The following is a 15,794-nucleotide window of genomic DNA, read 5'->3' on the forward strand; positions in this document are numbered from 1 at the left end:
ACAATTGCTCTCTACGTTCCACCGGGCCCGTGTTTCCTTTCCTCGGCGCACGGTTCGTCGGCGTTAACGTCGAGCCGTATCTGTGCCAGTCCTGGCTGCGTTTCCAGGATAATGCAACCATGCGAAATGGTTTCGTTGTTCGTTGCGGCCGCGAGCGCCACGCATACATCCGTTGGGTAACACGGTTTCGCAAGCCTCCGATCGGTTGAAACTTGATTTGCTTTATTCGATCGAGCCTTCGGCGCGATTATCTTTACTTCTGCGCCGCGATATGCGGGCGTTAATCGAATTTGAACAGGCGCTATCGCGGCCCTACGCCGGCTAAGACGTGTGGCGTGGGTCTTGCACTTGCGAGGGGCTGGGGTGAAAAATGTACTCGAGGAATTTATATAGGATTTCATACGAGGCATGAATTTCATAAGTGCGTTACGCAATCGGAGTATGTTAATCGTTCCCTCGAAGAGCTCCTTAGTTAAATAATCAGAAGTCTCTTCCTGACACGGATCCTGGAAAACCGCCATTACCAACGACCGATAATCAAGCGATAACGATCGTTCGCCGTCCAGCGACGGTCGTGGCGTGCACCGTAGAATGCATTTGCATGCATCGTGGTATCTCAGATTACGGCGTGGGGCGCTCTTAATTGGTGCACACTGCACACGGCGTGATTGCGACTGAATGCAACGAACCGGTGCAACTGCATCCTCGTTGCCGGCTAACCGAATTCTTCGAGTGTCGCGATCGAGTGCAAACTCGATACCGCGGTCGCAGAGAAATTATTCGTGGCTCGACGGTGATTACGTTCGACGAGTACTCTGCGGCCGATGTCGCAGCACGTTGCGCGCAATTTGCCCGACGAAATTGATTATAATCGTCAACTGGTGACGCTAGTTGCCGTGAAAGCGACGATATTTGCGCAAGTTATCGTTCAAGTTAATTATACACTCCGACGGGTCACTCGATTTTCATTACGGAGACGTCGAATCATCTCGAGTGTTCATTTTGCATTCGTTCGTTGCGAAAGTGATACGATCCTTTTTGGAAAATGGGGTGGTTACGAAAGTATAAAGAGTTTTAGTATCGAAAAGAAATAAATGAGTTTTACGTTGTAGTCTACGAAGTACAATTTACATATTCGGTGCGTGCGACAAGCGATCGAAGAACTGAAATATAAATACCAGCGCTGGGAACGCTGGCGTCGTTTTCCATCCCGATGCCAGCACTCGATATTACGCTGTTTCATCTGTCGTTCGCATCGGTCCGCGCATTCCTCCCTGAAGATTCCTATTCGAGGTACGCGACGCGACCCGACTCGACGACGATGACGCGGTGTCGTTGGCTGGCCCGATCGAATGGCAACATCGTGGCAACGAACGGGAGGCGAAATCAATTAACTCGGCCACGTGTGTTGGATGCACACGAACCTGACCTCCCATTTTCCATTGTGCACAGGCGTAGTAGTAAGCGTAGTACAACCTACGGAGTTACGTACGCTCTCCCGTGCATATATAGCCAACGTTGTCCTGAACGAGCAGCCCGTACCGCGCGCATTAGCCGCGTGGGTTGCCATGGGCAACCCATGACTAACACACGGGTCCAGCATCATCTCATCCAGCATCTCTCCCTCTCCAACGTGGTTCGCGCCAGTGACGTCCCCACTGCTGGCGCTGGCTGCGTTCTAGATGCATCTAGATGCATCTAGATGCAAGTCTAGAGACGAAGTCTTACCTCTTCGAAGTTAGGTGGCTTCCCACCTTCTGCTCAGCTTTGACACCTCATTTAAAGTTTTCCATTCGGCTGACAGTGATTAAAATTGAGTCACGCTCCACATCGTGTTTTCGTATTACTAGTTACGACACTGTGGGTCATTTCTCTTCGTCCTGTGAATTATGCCCATCTTCTACTAAGGTATTTCGCCTCTCCAAGTGTCCGTGCTCTAGCATCGAGTTCGTTCTTCTCCTCCTTGTCATTCTTATCATGGCATGCTTGGCATTTTCCTCGATCCTCTTTCTTTCACGATTCAACCCCAAGCTCAGGGGTGTAATACAGTGGTTCGGTGCGGTTCAATGACGCGTGATTTACGAGAAAGCTTACGCAATGTTTCGCGAATTTACAGGGTGCTACGAATTATCGATTTTACAAGCCTGCCCCGTGCGTTTACTTCCTTTGTAATGCACCTGGCTTGTTCCTGTTCGATTCAATTTGTCATTGAAGAACGATAAACGACTTTCACAACTTAAGAATCTTGTTTTATCTCGATGAATAATTCACGGAAAGAAAACACAGCGTTGATATGGCGGTATCAACTTGGTGCGATTATTTATTCAATTTATTTTACTAGGACAAAAGCAAAACAAGCTAATCGTGGTGACTAATGTATACTGGTGAAACTCCCACCGTCCAACAGCTTCGTGTTCCGCTTGTGCCCCATAAATATCGTTCTTATCGTCGGGGACAATTCTTCCGTGGGCCCTTATCGACAATTTGTTTCGAAAGATGTATCTGTATCGGATCCCATAAACATAAAACGATGAAATCCCTGCCACCGAAGAAAGTCGCTATTTCTGGGATCCCCCGGGGCATTAGATCCAGGGTCTCGACTGAAAACGGATCGTCCCTGAACTCGTGGTGACTCCACGCGAAAGGGAAGGGGTCAGGGAACTGCGGAAAGGGAGGACACCGCGGGTGGAACAAAGATGGAGAGTCCCTTGGTGGGGGAGTACGAAGGACAAGAGGGGAAGGGACGGGATAGGGATATCGCTCCTGGAGAGAGATAGTTGGAGCCGAGACAAGAGAGAAGTCGTTCTGGTCTTCTCTCTTTCGCGTCTCTCCTCTCTCCCCTTCTTCCGTTGCTCTGTCCAGCCGCGGTCGTTTTCCGCGGCAGGCTTTCAAAGAGGAAAGTCGCGGCAGAGAAGGATGCAAAACGTGGAGTAGGATGGAACGAGAGGTCAAGCAGAAGAGCGGAAGAATAACGTCGAGGAAAGGAGGAAGTCTAGAGCGATCCGGGAGAAACGGAGCTAGAATAGTGGCTCTTAGCCAGAGGTGAGCAAAATAAGTGACTAACGTTCTAGCATTGCGTAATGCGATGTGTGAAATCTTGTCGTACACCATTCGATGAGCATGTCTGCTCCAAACTGTGCCGCCAGCTTAAAAGGTTATAAGAACCACTGGGCTAGAGAGTCGAGGGAGTTTGCGCGAGATACATAACGAGGACAGTGAGCAACGGGAGAGAAAGTCTAGGCCCTAGACTCTAGGGTAAAGAAGGATAGAGGAAAACCTTTTGGCGGGTTGGTAAATGGATAGAAACGAAGGAGGAAAATGCGTGGCGGACAAAGGAAGGGAGGAGGATAGAGCAAAGGGTCCCTACGATAGAGTTGCGTATAGAGAGAAAGAGAGAGAGAGAAGAGTGCTAGAGACGCTATAGGTGCACCATGCGGAAGGAACGAGACGGAGCGACGAATGGATGGAGCAAAGTGGAGAGGAAGAATGAGATTAAAGAGAGTATGAGTTGGAAAGGGAGAAGGGACTCTAAACGAGAGAAAGATAAACGTAACGAGTGACGAATCGCTGGATAAGGACGGTGAACGTCTAGGGAGTGGAGGAGGATAATATACGCGCGAGGGAGACCACGAAGAGCGAGAGTGACGGCAATCGTGGCGAGCTTGAGTGCAAGGGAGAAAGGACGATTGCTCGAAAAGAGCGGAAGAGATGAGCTTTAGAGAGACAGCGAGAAGAGAAAAGGATCGCAAAGACCTGCGGTGCCAGATCGAGGACGCTAGTCACAGACAATTTCCACCTCCAACATACTCGTACTGATGCATCAGTGAGCTCAACTCTTCGGACATCCTCGGAGGTTATTCATACATTTTCCTCGTTTTCACCAAGTGCTCCTAACTGATATGCTTCGAAATTTCCCGCGTTCGATAAATTCACGAAAAATTCATGAAAAATTACCCAATCGAAAAGCAATCGCAATAACTCATTCTCGTGTACCCGAATTTTATCTCAACCCCGTGATGCTCATCAGGCGTTCGCGGAGTCCCAGCTCTAATTTCGTCTACAAGAGTAAACGACCGTCCAGCCTCGTCGTATTTCGTTCGCCGACAATTCGTTTCGCCTGGAGAGGGAGAAGGGAAGGACTCTCCCATTCGTCGCCTTTCTCGGGTGCCCGAACCCGTCCGAAGTGCCCAGTTCGCGTACACGCGGTTCCCGTTCCCGTCGTTCGTGTGCGTACGATGGTGGGGTGGAGGTTCTGCGTGCCTGTGGCCCTCAATCCGGCATCACAGTCAGAGACGAGACAGAGCGCGCCCATCGCGTCGCCTCCGTACCACCTCCAGCATTCCCGGTCTGCGCATACAGTTGCAGCTGCACCGTCGCCGTAGCTCGTGTGCACACGCGAGACTGCGCGCGCGTACGTCATTCGCTCGCAATCATCTCGCCGGTACGCTTTTTAACGACGCTCTTCTAGTGGATATCGGAGCCTGTGTCGCGTGTGAATTTTCCTCTCGATCGAAGAGTGCTTGGGTGTCGAAGGTCGAACCAGTTTTCCGCGTCGATCGCGAGCGTGGTTCCTTTTCTCGGTGCTCGTACCTCGTCGTTGACGTTTTGCGTACGTAGCCGATTCCACGGGAAACTGTCGACCTCTCGCGATTCGTTCGTGCGATCGACGTTGTGATTCGTTTCGTCGGGCGAGACACGACGTGCTCCATTCTTCCTCCCCTCCTTCATTTTCCGCCCTTATCGAACCGCGCCACGGGGTGTACGTGCACACGTGCATCCAAGAGCGCCGCTACCGCGCTTATATCGAAGTTTCGATCTCGGTGGCCGCGTCGTCTCGTTAGCGCGATATTGCTCCGAGTGTGGGCCAGAAAAAGGTTTGACATTTCGCAAATGTCAACTGTAGCCGCCGACGGTGTGGCTTCCGCGTAGTCGGGGGCTCGCGATAAACGATAAGAAAAAGTGCTACGTCTGCGGGGTTTTGTCTGTCGCGCGTTTCGCGATCGAGAGACATGTGATATCTCGCGGAAGCGGCGAACCAAGACACAGGCCGTGCGATCTTATTGGCGGGGCGAGAGCCTCCGTGGGACCTCGACATGGACTGGATGAGGAGAAAGGACATCCAGGAGGAGTCACCGGAAACTCCTACCGCGCTAACACCGGATGAACCCGATGAGTGCTACTTCGAGGAAGACACCTCGATAGACGAAGGCATGGTACGTGATTCACCTGGTTATTTGCCACTCGGTCCACGCGTTTTGAGCACGCCTGTACTAATAATAAGTAAGGGTGGGGGACATGTTTGTTAGCAATGGAGGTGATCGAGACCGGCTGAACGCGGAGTTGAGCAATTTTAGAGTTATCTTTTCGGAGAAAAAACGGAACAGGTTGTTGGGAAAGATTTATTTTTGAAGCGATCACTCGCGTGCCGTGTTTATTTATTCATACGCTCATTTCGATAAGTGGCAATAACCCATTATTATACAAAGGTTTCGCTGTATTTATCGATTCAGATGACTCGATATCGTTCGTCGATCGTTTGATCGACGACTTTCGCTAAAACTCGATCGAACGATTAGCGCGAAGAGAACCGGTCCCCGCGAATGGTCAAACGCTTGTCGCGAGAAATCGTCAAACGGTTGTGCAACCGCAAACAGTTTGTCCCGTTATGGAACGGGTGTTACCGTGCCCGCGAGGTTTGTTATTAATGGAAAAGCCTGCTCGTTAATTTAACGCGTCGCCATGCATGGAGGACGTTTGGAAAGTTCGCTCCATTCCGTAGAACAGCGATCGTCGCGCAGGACTCGTTCCTCTCGCGCCACTTACGAGAGAAGGTCCCTAGGCGCAAGTTTGGCTCATCAACGACGGTTTGCACAGTGGTAAAGCTCTTGGAGTACTCGAGCCGGTGGTTACGATATTCTCTTAACCACGTGTTTTATGTCGGGTTACTCCATTTGAGATATGCATTCATTCAATAGACTTTTTGGATTTTACCTTATTTAATAATAACTTGACCATCACTCGTGCAAACTCACGTTGACAAGTTAGATTTACATCCAAGAACCAGCAACTACTGGATCTCATCAAACACCAGTTCTCCGTAAGCTAGGAGCCATGTGGGTTTCGTAGACGCCATGATTAATCCTAGGACGACTTCTGGTATTGCCTCTCGGATTTCAATTCTACCGAGTTTGATTTAAACGGAACCCTGTAGGTATTTGTAGATCTAACGACGACTCATACTGCCATAAGTCGTCCTAGGGTTACTCTTCGATTTTCACCCCGTGGCAGGCATCGAAAAGCTTACCTTCTATACTCGGTGACTTGCGATTCTATTACGCACACGGTGTGACGCGTTTTCTCATAATAATTGCCGCGAGCCGCGCCGTATCGCGTATCCACGACCAATAATAATTCAAATTAACGATGGTCGATGTTGCGCCGACCCACGGGGCACGCGATCCTGCCGCCCTTTTCCTTTTCTAACGTCGACCAGTTGAGATCCACCGGCAAGGATTTAGGTCCGCCATCAATTTTGCTTTATCTCGCCTTGACCCTTTCCCCCCTTTTAATCTTTACGACGCTGCGAGAAGCAAGAAGTTATTACGGCGCTTCCTTCCGGCGATGTGCTGCGAAATTGTTATGGTTTTGCCGCGCAAACAGGATCTACAGGCTTCCACGCCTGATGGATCGATCCCGATATTCTGCGATCGTACCGTGGGACACTGTTCCTCGGAGAATATTGTGTCTAAGCAGAAACTTAATCCTGTTGAAATTTTCACGTGTTTTAGTCTGGCAACCAACGTGTTAACGTATCTAGGTAACGAAGTTCCAGATTAAAAAATGGCACAGGTCTTTTTAGTAGTTGTACCATTATAATATAAGAGTCTATTTCGCCAGCGAAAAGGGGGTATAAAATTTCGTGATTCTCGCGAAAGCTCCGGAAGCATCTCGATTTCGTTGCATCCACGATGCAATCTCGCGTTACCTCGTGGTAATTACAGCGCGTTCTGGGGTGGGCTAGAGCGTGCCGACCGTTAAGGGAAATTCGAACACGTGTCGCCAACCCTTTCCTCCGGCCGACAGGGCGCGAACGTTGCAGCGGCGGGCTTAAGTGGGCAAAGAGAAAATGGACTCGAGTGTAAAGTTACCTCGAATCTACAGTTACGGCCATTGTTGCGGCCGTTCTTGCCTCTGAAGTGGCTGCTTGAATTACGGCCCCGAAGCCCCGCTCGATATACGCGATACACGGGCCCACTATTGCGTGGCCCTAATGCTTGGTCGCGATATAAACATTTAACGCGCATCAAGGACCGATCGTTTGATCGTAATAGCTCGAGATAAACGTTGAGAGCCATAGGCTGGATAAGACCTCGTCGCGGAAGGGAGGGGCAAAAGTTCGAGAAAAAGAGAATTTTCACTCCACGTGGGAGCTGAAACACGATTTTCCAGTTCTCGTCAAATATACGAGATACAGAAACCAGAGGTAGCGAAATCAACATTGTCGTTAAATTGTTGGGATCTTTTAGATACGTGGGATTTTTGGTTACCTTCTATGAATCTTCTGGCCACTCGAGACTTCAACCCTCGAGAGCCAAGAATCGATCGACCACTAGCTTCTCGGTACAGAGTGATCCGATTTTGTGCCTGGCTGCAGTTTTCGTATTGTAAATTGTCCGAATCAGCTGATAAAAAGTAAAGAATTGAATTTTCCGCCGCCCACGCGGGTTTCTATTTCTCGCGAAATACGCCACGTCTGTTCAACGTCACCGCAAATCCTCGACTTACGACGACATTTCGCATAAATAATTTTTAGAAGCACCCTCGTAGCCGGTAGTCAGAAATAAAACAGAACGGAAGAAACTATGGCGCCCGAGGTGACTCATCGCTGAGTCTCGGTCGCGAGTCTCGTTCAATGAAACATTCTCTTCGTCTCCACGTTCTCCGCGAGTGCCCAACTATTAGGTAGCGCACACGAAATGTCGTTTATGAACAGTCCTCTGAAGAAGATTCTAGAATCGTTTCTCTATGGGATATGTTTGGAGAAATGGTAATATTTATAGCAGCAATCTTACATTTTCCTCTTTAATATGGTGTAAACAACCGAGGATAAGATAGACTAACATGTTATCAGCGCTACCAATTCAAACACAAGAAAAACGGTGTTTAGTATATATGTCAGCCTAATACGTTACTGACATGTCCAATCTACGTCGAAAAAAGTCGTGTTACAGTCACTTACATACATATGTACCGATCGGTTGTCTGTTTCGTGTAGCACGTCCTAGACGAATCGAAGGGGATCACGGTCAGGTCGGGAGTTATCGCGTAGTACCAAAGACGGAAGTCACGTGAGCCTCTGTTCAGTATCACGGGCAATGGGCTTTTTTTTCCTAAGTCGAGACGATAAGAGGAAGCGATAAGTCCGCGGAAGCCGCTCCGAAACCTTGGCAACGCCGTACTTTCGAGACCGAGGGCCTCCGGATGATTCAGCGCCAGCTGCGCGAACGGGGGTGGCACACCTAAACTTGCCCCGAAATTTGTTAGTCAAAATCGGAGAACCTCGTTCCGGGAAGCTAGCGTGGTCGATCGATTCTTAGCTCTCGAGAACCGAAGTCTCGAGTGGTCAGAAAATTAACAGAAGGTAAGAAGAAATCCCACGAATCTAGCTAAAAAGATCCCAACGATCTAATCGCAATGTTGATTTCGTTACTTCTAGTTTCTTTATTTAATTTCCGTTGAAAGCACGCTACTTCGCTCGTTTATTAAGGACAGTAATCGAAATTTACGCGTACAGTAACTTTTTTCTACTCCTGTGACTAAAGTAAGATCTCTCGTGAATTTCGGTCTAGTTGGATCGGCGTGAAACGTTTTGCTTGATTTTGCGATGTAAATTGGCTTTGTGATTTATAGCTGGCCGGCGCCGTTTTTTCCCGTCGATCGTGAACGATTGCGCGCTGAATTAGTATAATTTATGAATCGTACCGCCTCTACATGTTCCTTGTTCCCGGTAAATCATGCGGTGTCGCGTGATTACCCGCAATCCCGTGTCTCCCTTCTTTTCGTTGCCTTACAATGTCGAACCGAAATGTGCAGCTCTTTGATGACGAGCCGTGGGTGGGTGGTTTCGCAAGGGGCACATCTTGGCAAGAATATCTCATCCGATACTTTACGAGGTAACATGGAAAAACGAACGTATAAGCACGTTCCATGATGTAGGCTATTACTTGGTAGGACAGATTTACAGGATGTCCGTAGACCTAAAGAATATGGACAGTAATAAATTTCTCCTTCCCTTGGATGCATTCAAGTTTAACGTAACGTCTTCGTCAGTTGGTCACTTTAATATTCGGACACTCCGGGATTTGTACTGGACTGTACACGTACCAAATAACATTGTAACGTCGCATTGAATATCGATATCCCGCTACACGAAAATATTCCATAGGGGAGCACAAGCCTGTCCCGCAAAATCAATCCAGATATTTCCAGATAATTCCGCGGATTCTCTTCCCTTCCCAAACAAACAAAAAATTGTTTTTCGTCCTCCTTCGTATCGATCCGAATTTCCCAGAACTGAAGCCGCCTCGATTCCGAGAACGAGTACAATTAGTGCCCGCATGAAGCTCGAGGAATCTCGAGGCTAACGCGATTTCCACTAAAAGGAAACGACCCTCGAAGGCATCCCAGCCCACGAAATTCAAACGGGAGCGGGCACGTACAGGGGAGAAAATATAATTTCAATCGACAGAGAATCTATAGGCGGTCGCCGCAGGCAGAAAACCTGGGGATGTTGGACGACCAGTCACCGCGTGCCAGACCTCCCCCGACGTCGGATGACTCACCCGGTGGCACCACCCCTGTTTTCGGTTGTCTCGTGCCGGGAATCCCACCCCTCCGCCGGCCTCCCTCGCGGATGAAACGGGACGGGCGGAGAACGAGCATTATCATAATCCTCGTCGACAGACCGTAGAAAAAGCACGGAGTCAGAGGCGTTCAGGTGTTCCGTGCATTATTGTTCGTGACGTCGATCGTGCAAAAGCCTGAGTCGAGTCATCGTTGCAACGGGGTGGGTCACGCGCTGGTCCGTCATGGGCGATCGGCTCCCTTTTGAAGTTAACGCGACGGCTCTAATTCTCAGTTCGCCGGGAAGAGAACAGTCTGTCGGGGGTGGGAAAATGATCGTACAGAAATTGTTCACCGTTGAAAATTTTACGTTAAAGTGTACCGCACATGGAGAACTAATTTAGATCTTAACAGGAGTGTTTCATGTTTCGTCTCAACTTATCTTATATCTCCTTTGCCAAGTAAACAAAAACTGCTTTTAATCTACTTTGGATTCAAAGAGATCATACAAGAGAAAATGTAATATCTGCGCAACCGGCGCACGTCTAATTAATTCCTCGGTAGTGCTTCACCAACGAAGAACATTCAGAACGTTCAAATGAAACCGCCTACGTACCCAACGCCTACCATTACCCTCCGAGTACGATATTCTCACAGTCCAGGCTAATATCTCAGTATTCACGTCCACGCATGCGAGCACAAAGTTTCTAATCCCGCTTCTTTTATCGTTCGGGAACATTTCGACCAAGCAGTCCGGGGATAAAAAGATACGATATTATTTCCGGTTCACGCGTGGCTGGGAAACGGCGTGTGTCGTCACCGTGTTCGCTTAACGAATTAATCCCATTATTTTCGTCGGCGTTGTCCTCGATAGCACGGCGAGAACGGAGGGTGTGGGACGCGTAATGGCATCTGGAAAAGCTAGCATCTGCCACGCAACGATGAAAGACGAGGTTCGATGTCGAAACGAGATTATGGAGCCCTCGGAAGGCGGAGGAATACGCGCTAGATTTATGTGCTTCCTTGGGCGTCGCGATGCCGACGTGCACTTTCAAAGAATCATTATTGTACGAAGAAGGGGGTGGGTTATCGTCCACCCTCTCGTACCAGCGGGCGGAGGTTACACTTTATCATCGCCGCGAAGAAATTATTGCCAGCTGGGTCGCGAGAATCGACGTTTTATCTCGATTCCGACCTGGCCAATTGCGAGCTTTCCGAAAGCTCGCAATGAACGCGCTCGTTTAATTGTTCCCGTTCGCCACGAGCGATCATGCTGTTTGTCCCTTTTGAAATTGATTCGTTTGTCTCTTCAGTTAACCGAAGCCTGGTCGGTTGCTCGTTATATTTTGTATAATTCGTTTAAAAGGTTTTCAATTCGCAATTGATCGTGCGGGGAAACGAGGCAGAGTTCAAAGCTTCGTCGTTGGGATCGATGAACGGCTCGCTTTGAAGCGTTTGTCGTGGAATTGACGATTTAATTCGGATAGGAGGAACCGATAGGAGCGACAGTCGACTGATACTTCGTCTTTTTACTGATATAGATGGATAGTAATTGAAAAAGATGGTGGACTTAGAGAATAGTGTGTGTGTGTGTTTTTTTTAATCGTGATTCGTACAAAAATTCGAGTCAAAAATGATGTTTATTCTCAGTTTGCCGCTCGTAAATTGTCCTAAAAGTAGTCGACATCTTCCATAAGAATTCCGTTCGTGGACTGGTTAGTAGATGCTTTACCTGGGCCCGATTCGGTCCTCTCTGGAATGTCATTTATCAAGAAGTAGAAGGCCTCGGGATTTCAACTAGGATGTTCGACAAGCCTACCAGAGAAGGCCACGCTTTGACAGAAGTGACCGCGAGAAATCCTTTGACCAATTAAATGCATCGTTAAGAACCCCGCGATGGCAGGGTTTATTCTCGATTCAGAGAAAGAAACGGAGATCGGTCCCGATTGGAATACGCGACGACCATTCGATGTTGCCTTTATTGGAAATTCCACGTGGCATCGTATTAATTGGTAGCACTAGCCGATAGTTTTCTCCCCCGAATCGGATTCCTGAGATAATGGCGTTGCTGAAACATCACTTTTAGATACATCCGTTGATTTGTGTTTCGATACAACTGTATCTTAGTGAGAAGCATCGAATTAAGGGACCGACTGCATTTCAACGCATTTTCTTAAAAAATTTAAAGTAAACGTCCCACCGAAATTGTTATTGAACTCCGGAATAGTTCTTCCGTTCGGTTGACAACCATTGGACGTTGTTATCGTCCAAGGTCCAAGGGTGACGCACAATACTTCCTAAGTGGGTTCCTCGATAACACGGAACGCTCGTAAAATAGTTGGCGGGAAGCTCCAGTAAATTGTCCGTGTTTCTCGACGATACTACGATCGCGCATCTAACGAGCGCCAGTTGGCCCTCACCTTCGCGGCAGGACAATCGCGAAACGTCGTGGAGATAACCTCGCAAGAGGGTATCGGCTTTCTTATTGTCGTACAGCGTAAGGGAAACGTAACGCGAGACCTAGCCGTGGAACGTTCCTAGGAGATTATGAGAGCTATTTCCACGAGCATTCTCCTTGCCGTAACAGTTATAAACGGATGTAAGACGTTCCTGTTGCAACGCGTGCCTTGGTCATCGAAGAGGAGTTTACGGAACCCCCAGAGAGTCCTTCGGGAGTTCAATTCTATCTCTAACGAAATTGGAATGCCTCCTTAAATCGATGCTCGACGGGAAGTGAAATTGCTTTGCAAAGGGAAATGGGCAACACGCTTCGAAGTTATACTTTAGCGAGTGGAATAGGGTGACTGTGAAGTCGAAGAAATTCCTCCAAAAAAAGGGTGAGAAAATTGTAGCCTCGAATATTCACGACTACATCGTCAGCTAAATATACTATTTCGATGTTTACGTTCACGTTGAAAGGGCCATCCAGTTGCCTGGCAAGTAATTGGAGCGTTTCTCGAATCGTTCACCCTTACCACGTTGTTCATCGCGAAGAAAGAGACACAGGGGCCGGAGCTCGTTGTTCGGAGACGCCGCATGTGTCTAATGGTCCGCGGACAGACGGGTAGCACTTATCTTCTCGGTAGTCCTCTGCTTTTTTTAACCGACTTCGAAAAGGAGAAGGTTACTCAATTCGACATGTTTTTTTTTTTTTTTTTTTTTTTTTTTAATGTCTGTTCGCCGATTACGTCGAGATGGCTCGACGAATCGGAGTGAATCCTCTTGCATCTTGTCGAATATTTCTTCCAGTTGGTCGCGTGAAAGAAACATTTTGTGATTTGTCATTTTTTGCCAAAATTTTTTTTTTTTTCGAAAAAAATTATTTTATGTACGACTCTTCTCGACGAAGAACCGGGTTCCTCTCGTCGAGTGATGGACGCGTTTGCTTACACCCCTGCCGTTTGGGAAATACCACTTTGGATACCTTGCTGCATCCAGTAGCCTGTACATTCCTAGGAATTATGTTACTGGCATTTCAGGAGCGATTGAGGAATGCCAGTATAGTTACGGGGACTCTCTAGCCTTTTTCTTTTGATTTACTCTTTTATTCTTAAAGAAGGGATGGTCACTCATCGGCGAGAGAAATAGAAGAATAGCGATTATATGTAGCTCTGTCACAGAGCTTCCGAAAAATTAATACTCTCCCTTCGTATTTAAAAAGTAAGTTCCCCTAAAATCCTCAAATGTAAATCTTTGCAAGGTTCCGTTCCAAAAAATGGTACAGGCGTGAAACGGTGCTGATATATCCGGGATTCCAAACGATACACCGTAGAGCATCGCGAATCGAACCGAATCTTGCAGGGCGGCGACAAAAGGGAGGGATTTTCTAGGGCGTTGTGCGGGTGCACGCGTAGCAGAACAAGAGAAGATGCGATGAAGAGACAATACGAGGATTACAGACTCCTCGCGTCAAGACTCATCGTTCTCCCTGCAGAGTGCTCCCCGTGCCGCGCCAGGTTCGCTCTCATGGTTCACAAAAGGGTGGTTTTTCACACGGAAATGCCAGCACGACACTCGGAGGCGGATTAATCGAGCGGAACGAGTAGCGCACGCTGAACACTCGAGGAACGCGGCCCACGACCCGCGGATCGTTTCTCATTGCGCCTTCGACGGGTTGCCGCGATTTCCAACCGAACGATTCCCGTCGAACCTCGTGCCCCCCAGCTCCCGATTAAACAGTCATTACGAAACTGGAGACCTGTTACAGTGTACAGGCGATCGAGATTCGACCATCGAGAACTCTCGATTCCCAGGGCATTGGTTCGTTTTTGTGCTGGCTGTGGCCACTATCGACAGCATTGCAATCATCGCGATCATTGCAGGAAAAGAGGATCGAGGTGTGTCAACTTAACCCTTTGCACTCGGTCCCCCTATCAGGGGACCTCGTAAGTCTAACAAATTTTGTTAGTGACGATGTTTTCTGATAGTTTCCCCAAAAAGGGTCCACATCCCAGTAGAAATTTTCAATAGCATTGGTCTGGCAGTCAACCTGTTAAGGGGAAAACCATCGTCTTCCGTTTGTTCGATCTAAAACAAAGTAGTTAAAAGCTTCCTCGCCACCTCGAACCAATGGCTTTGAATCGATACACTTGAGCCTTCTTATACAGTGAAAGCCAGATCGGAGCAAGAGTTAGGATCGCGGGAAGCCAAAGTGCAAAGAACGATCGCGGTGAACGGTGAGCCGTCGCACGAAACCGCCGTAAGTCTTTTCGACGAAAAGCTTCTGTCGAGCAGCTTGCGGGGCTCCTACGTGACCGAACATAGTTGCAAAGGCTGCTTGACCATGACCGCTGATAACCTCTCCTCTTCGTGGCTTCCTAGCCTACGTCTTCCCCTTTATCTTCTCTCTCGTACCTTGTTCCGTTGGTGAGAAACTTCCTGGAGCTAAAGTCTCGAACTTTGAGAGAGGTGCTCTTCCAGCAAAGGAGCGCTCTGGGAGCTTTCTGGAATGTCGAAGATTACGATGCTCTTTGATGTCGGCCAACTCGAGCGTTTGGAGAATTTATCATTGGTGAATCATAGACGTGCCTATGATTCGGAGCACCGTTGCGGAACTTTCGAGACGGACTTTTCAGGAAGCTTTCGGAGCCTCACAGAGGGTCGTTGATATCGACCCTCGTAGTCGAAAAAAAGGAAGTTTCCTTAACCACTCCACTTTCCCGTTTAACGTGTACAATTACATCTATCGATGCTGGACATTTACTTGATGGCACCTCGAAGGGTTATCTCGAGCCGGTCCAGTCGTCATTTGCCAGGCTTTACGCGACAATTAAGACGCGAGTTATTCTCGTTCTCTCGCTATCTGCGACGCATCTGACGGTGGAAGGGTGGCCATTAAAAGCCCCTTCGCGGCGTTACGCTATTTTTCTCCACGGTTTAGTTTTCCCTGGGATGCGCACGAGCGCCTGCATTAACCGTGAAATGCGACTTTCCGGGCGCGAGTATCTCGAGACGGAAATCTTAAATAGTTTGGGACACCGTGTCCCACTGTCGTTTTCCCTGGAAGATCTTGAACTCCAGATAAAAACGATGCAGGTCGACCAGCTATGATTCAGACGCTTTCGCTTTCCTCTCTCTTTGCGCGAGCAACGCTAGCGGACTATCCGCGAGGGAATCGCCGTTCGTCGCGTTAATATCCAACGTTAACGAATTAATGTTTCGAGCATTTACACTACTGCGGTTTGTTCGGTGTAATTTACGCTGTTTCCTTGGTGGTCTGCCCCCATGAAACCCAGGGGGTTCATAAATGCATGTAGAATTATTCTCACACGTCTCATCTTGAAACGCGTTAATGACGGTTTATTGAACCAGTTCTTTTTTTCACTGCATTCTTTGGAAGGGCGTTTTTCAAAATGTCTGGAAACCACTGGTTCGAGTAGCAATCATCTTAAAGAACGTAAGAGAAACGGAAAGTATAAACACCATTTCGCGAAGGAAATGCTCAACTTTTA

General features: G+C 48.3%; 1 protein-coding gene across 4 annotated transcripts in view; it reads left to right on the forward strand.

Annotated features, from left to right (window-relative positions):
- The window catches only part of LOC128895391 (amyloid beta A4 precursor protein-binding family B member 1-interacting protein), a 146,555-nt gene that overhangs the window by 75,906 nt on the left and 54,855 nt on the right, over positions 1-15,794 (forward strand). The window contains exon 1 of one of the 4 annotated variants that reach the window (XM_054157935.1): positions 4,610-5,213. The exons of the other annotated variants lie outside the window; for them this stretch is intronic. Coding sequence (XP_054013910.1) covers positions 5,094-5,213 — 120 coding nt within the window. The 5' untranslated portion in view covers positions 4,610-5,093. Of the gene's footprint in view, positions 1-4,609; positions 5,214-15,794 lie in introns of those variants that run through there. 4 annotated transcript variants of the gene reach the window in all.

The sequence above is a fragment of the Hylaeus anthracinus genome, unplaced genomic scaffold (genome assembly GCF_026225885.1).
Source record: "Hylaeus anthracinus isolate JK02 unplaced genomic scaffold, UHH_iyHylAnth1.0_haploid 5, whole genome shotgun sequence".
Classification (NCBI taxonomy): Eukaryota; Metazoa; Arthropoda; class Insecta; order Hymenoptera; family Colletidae; genus Hylaeus; species Hylaeus anthracinus.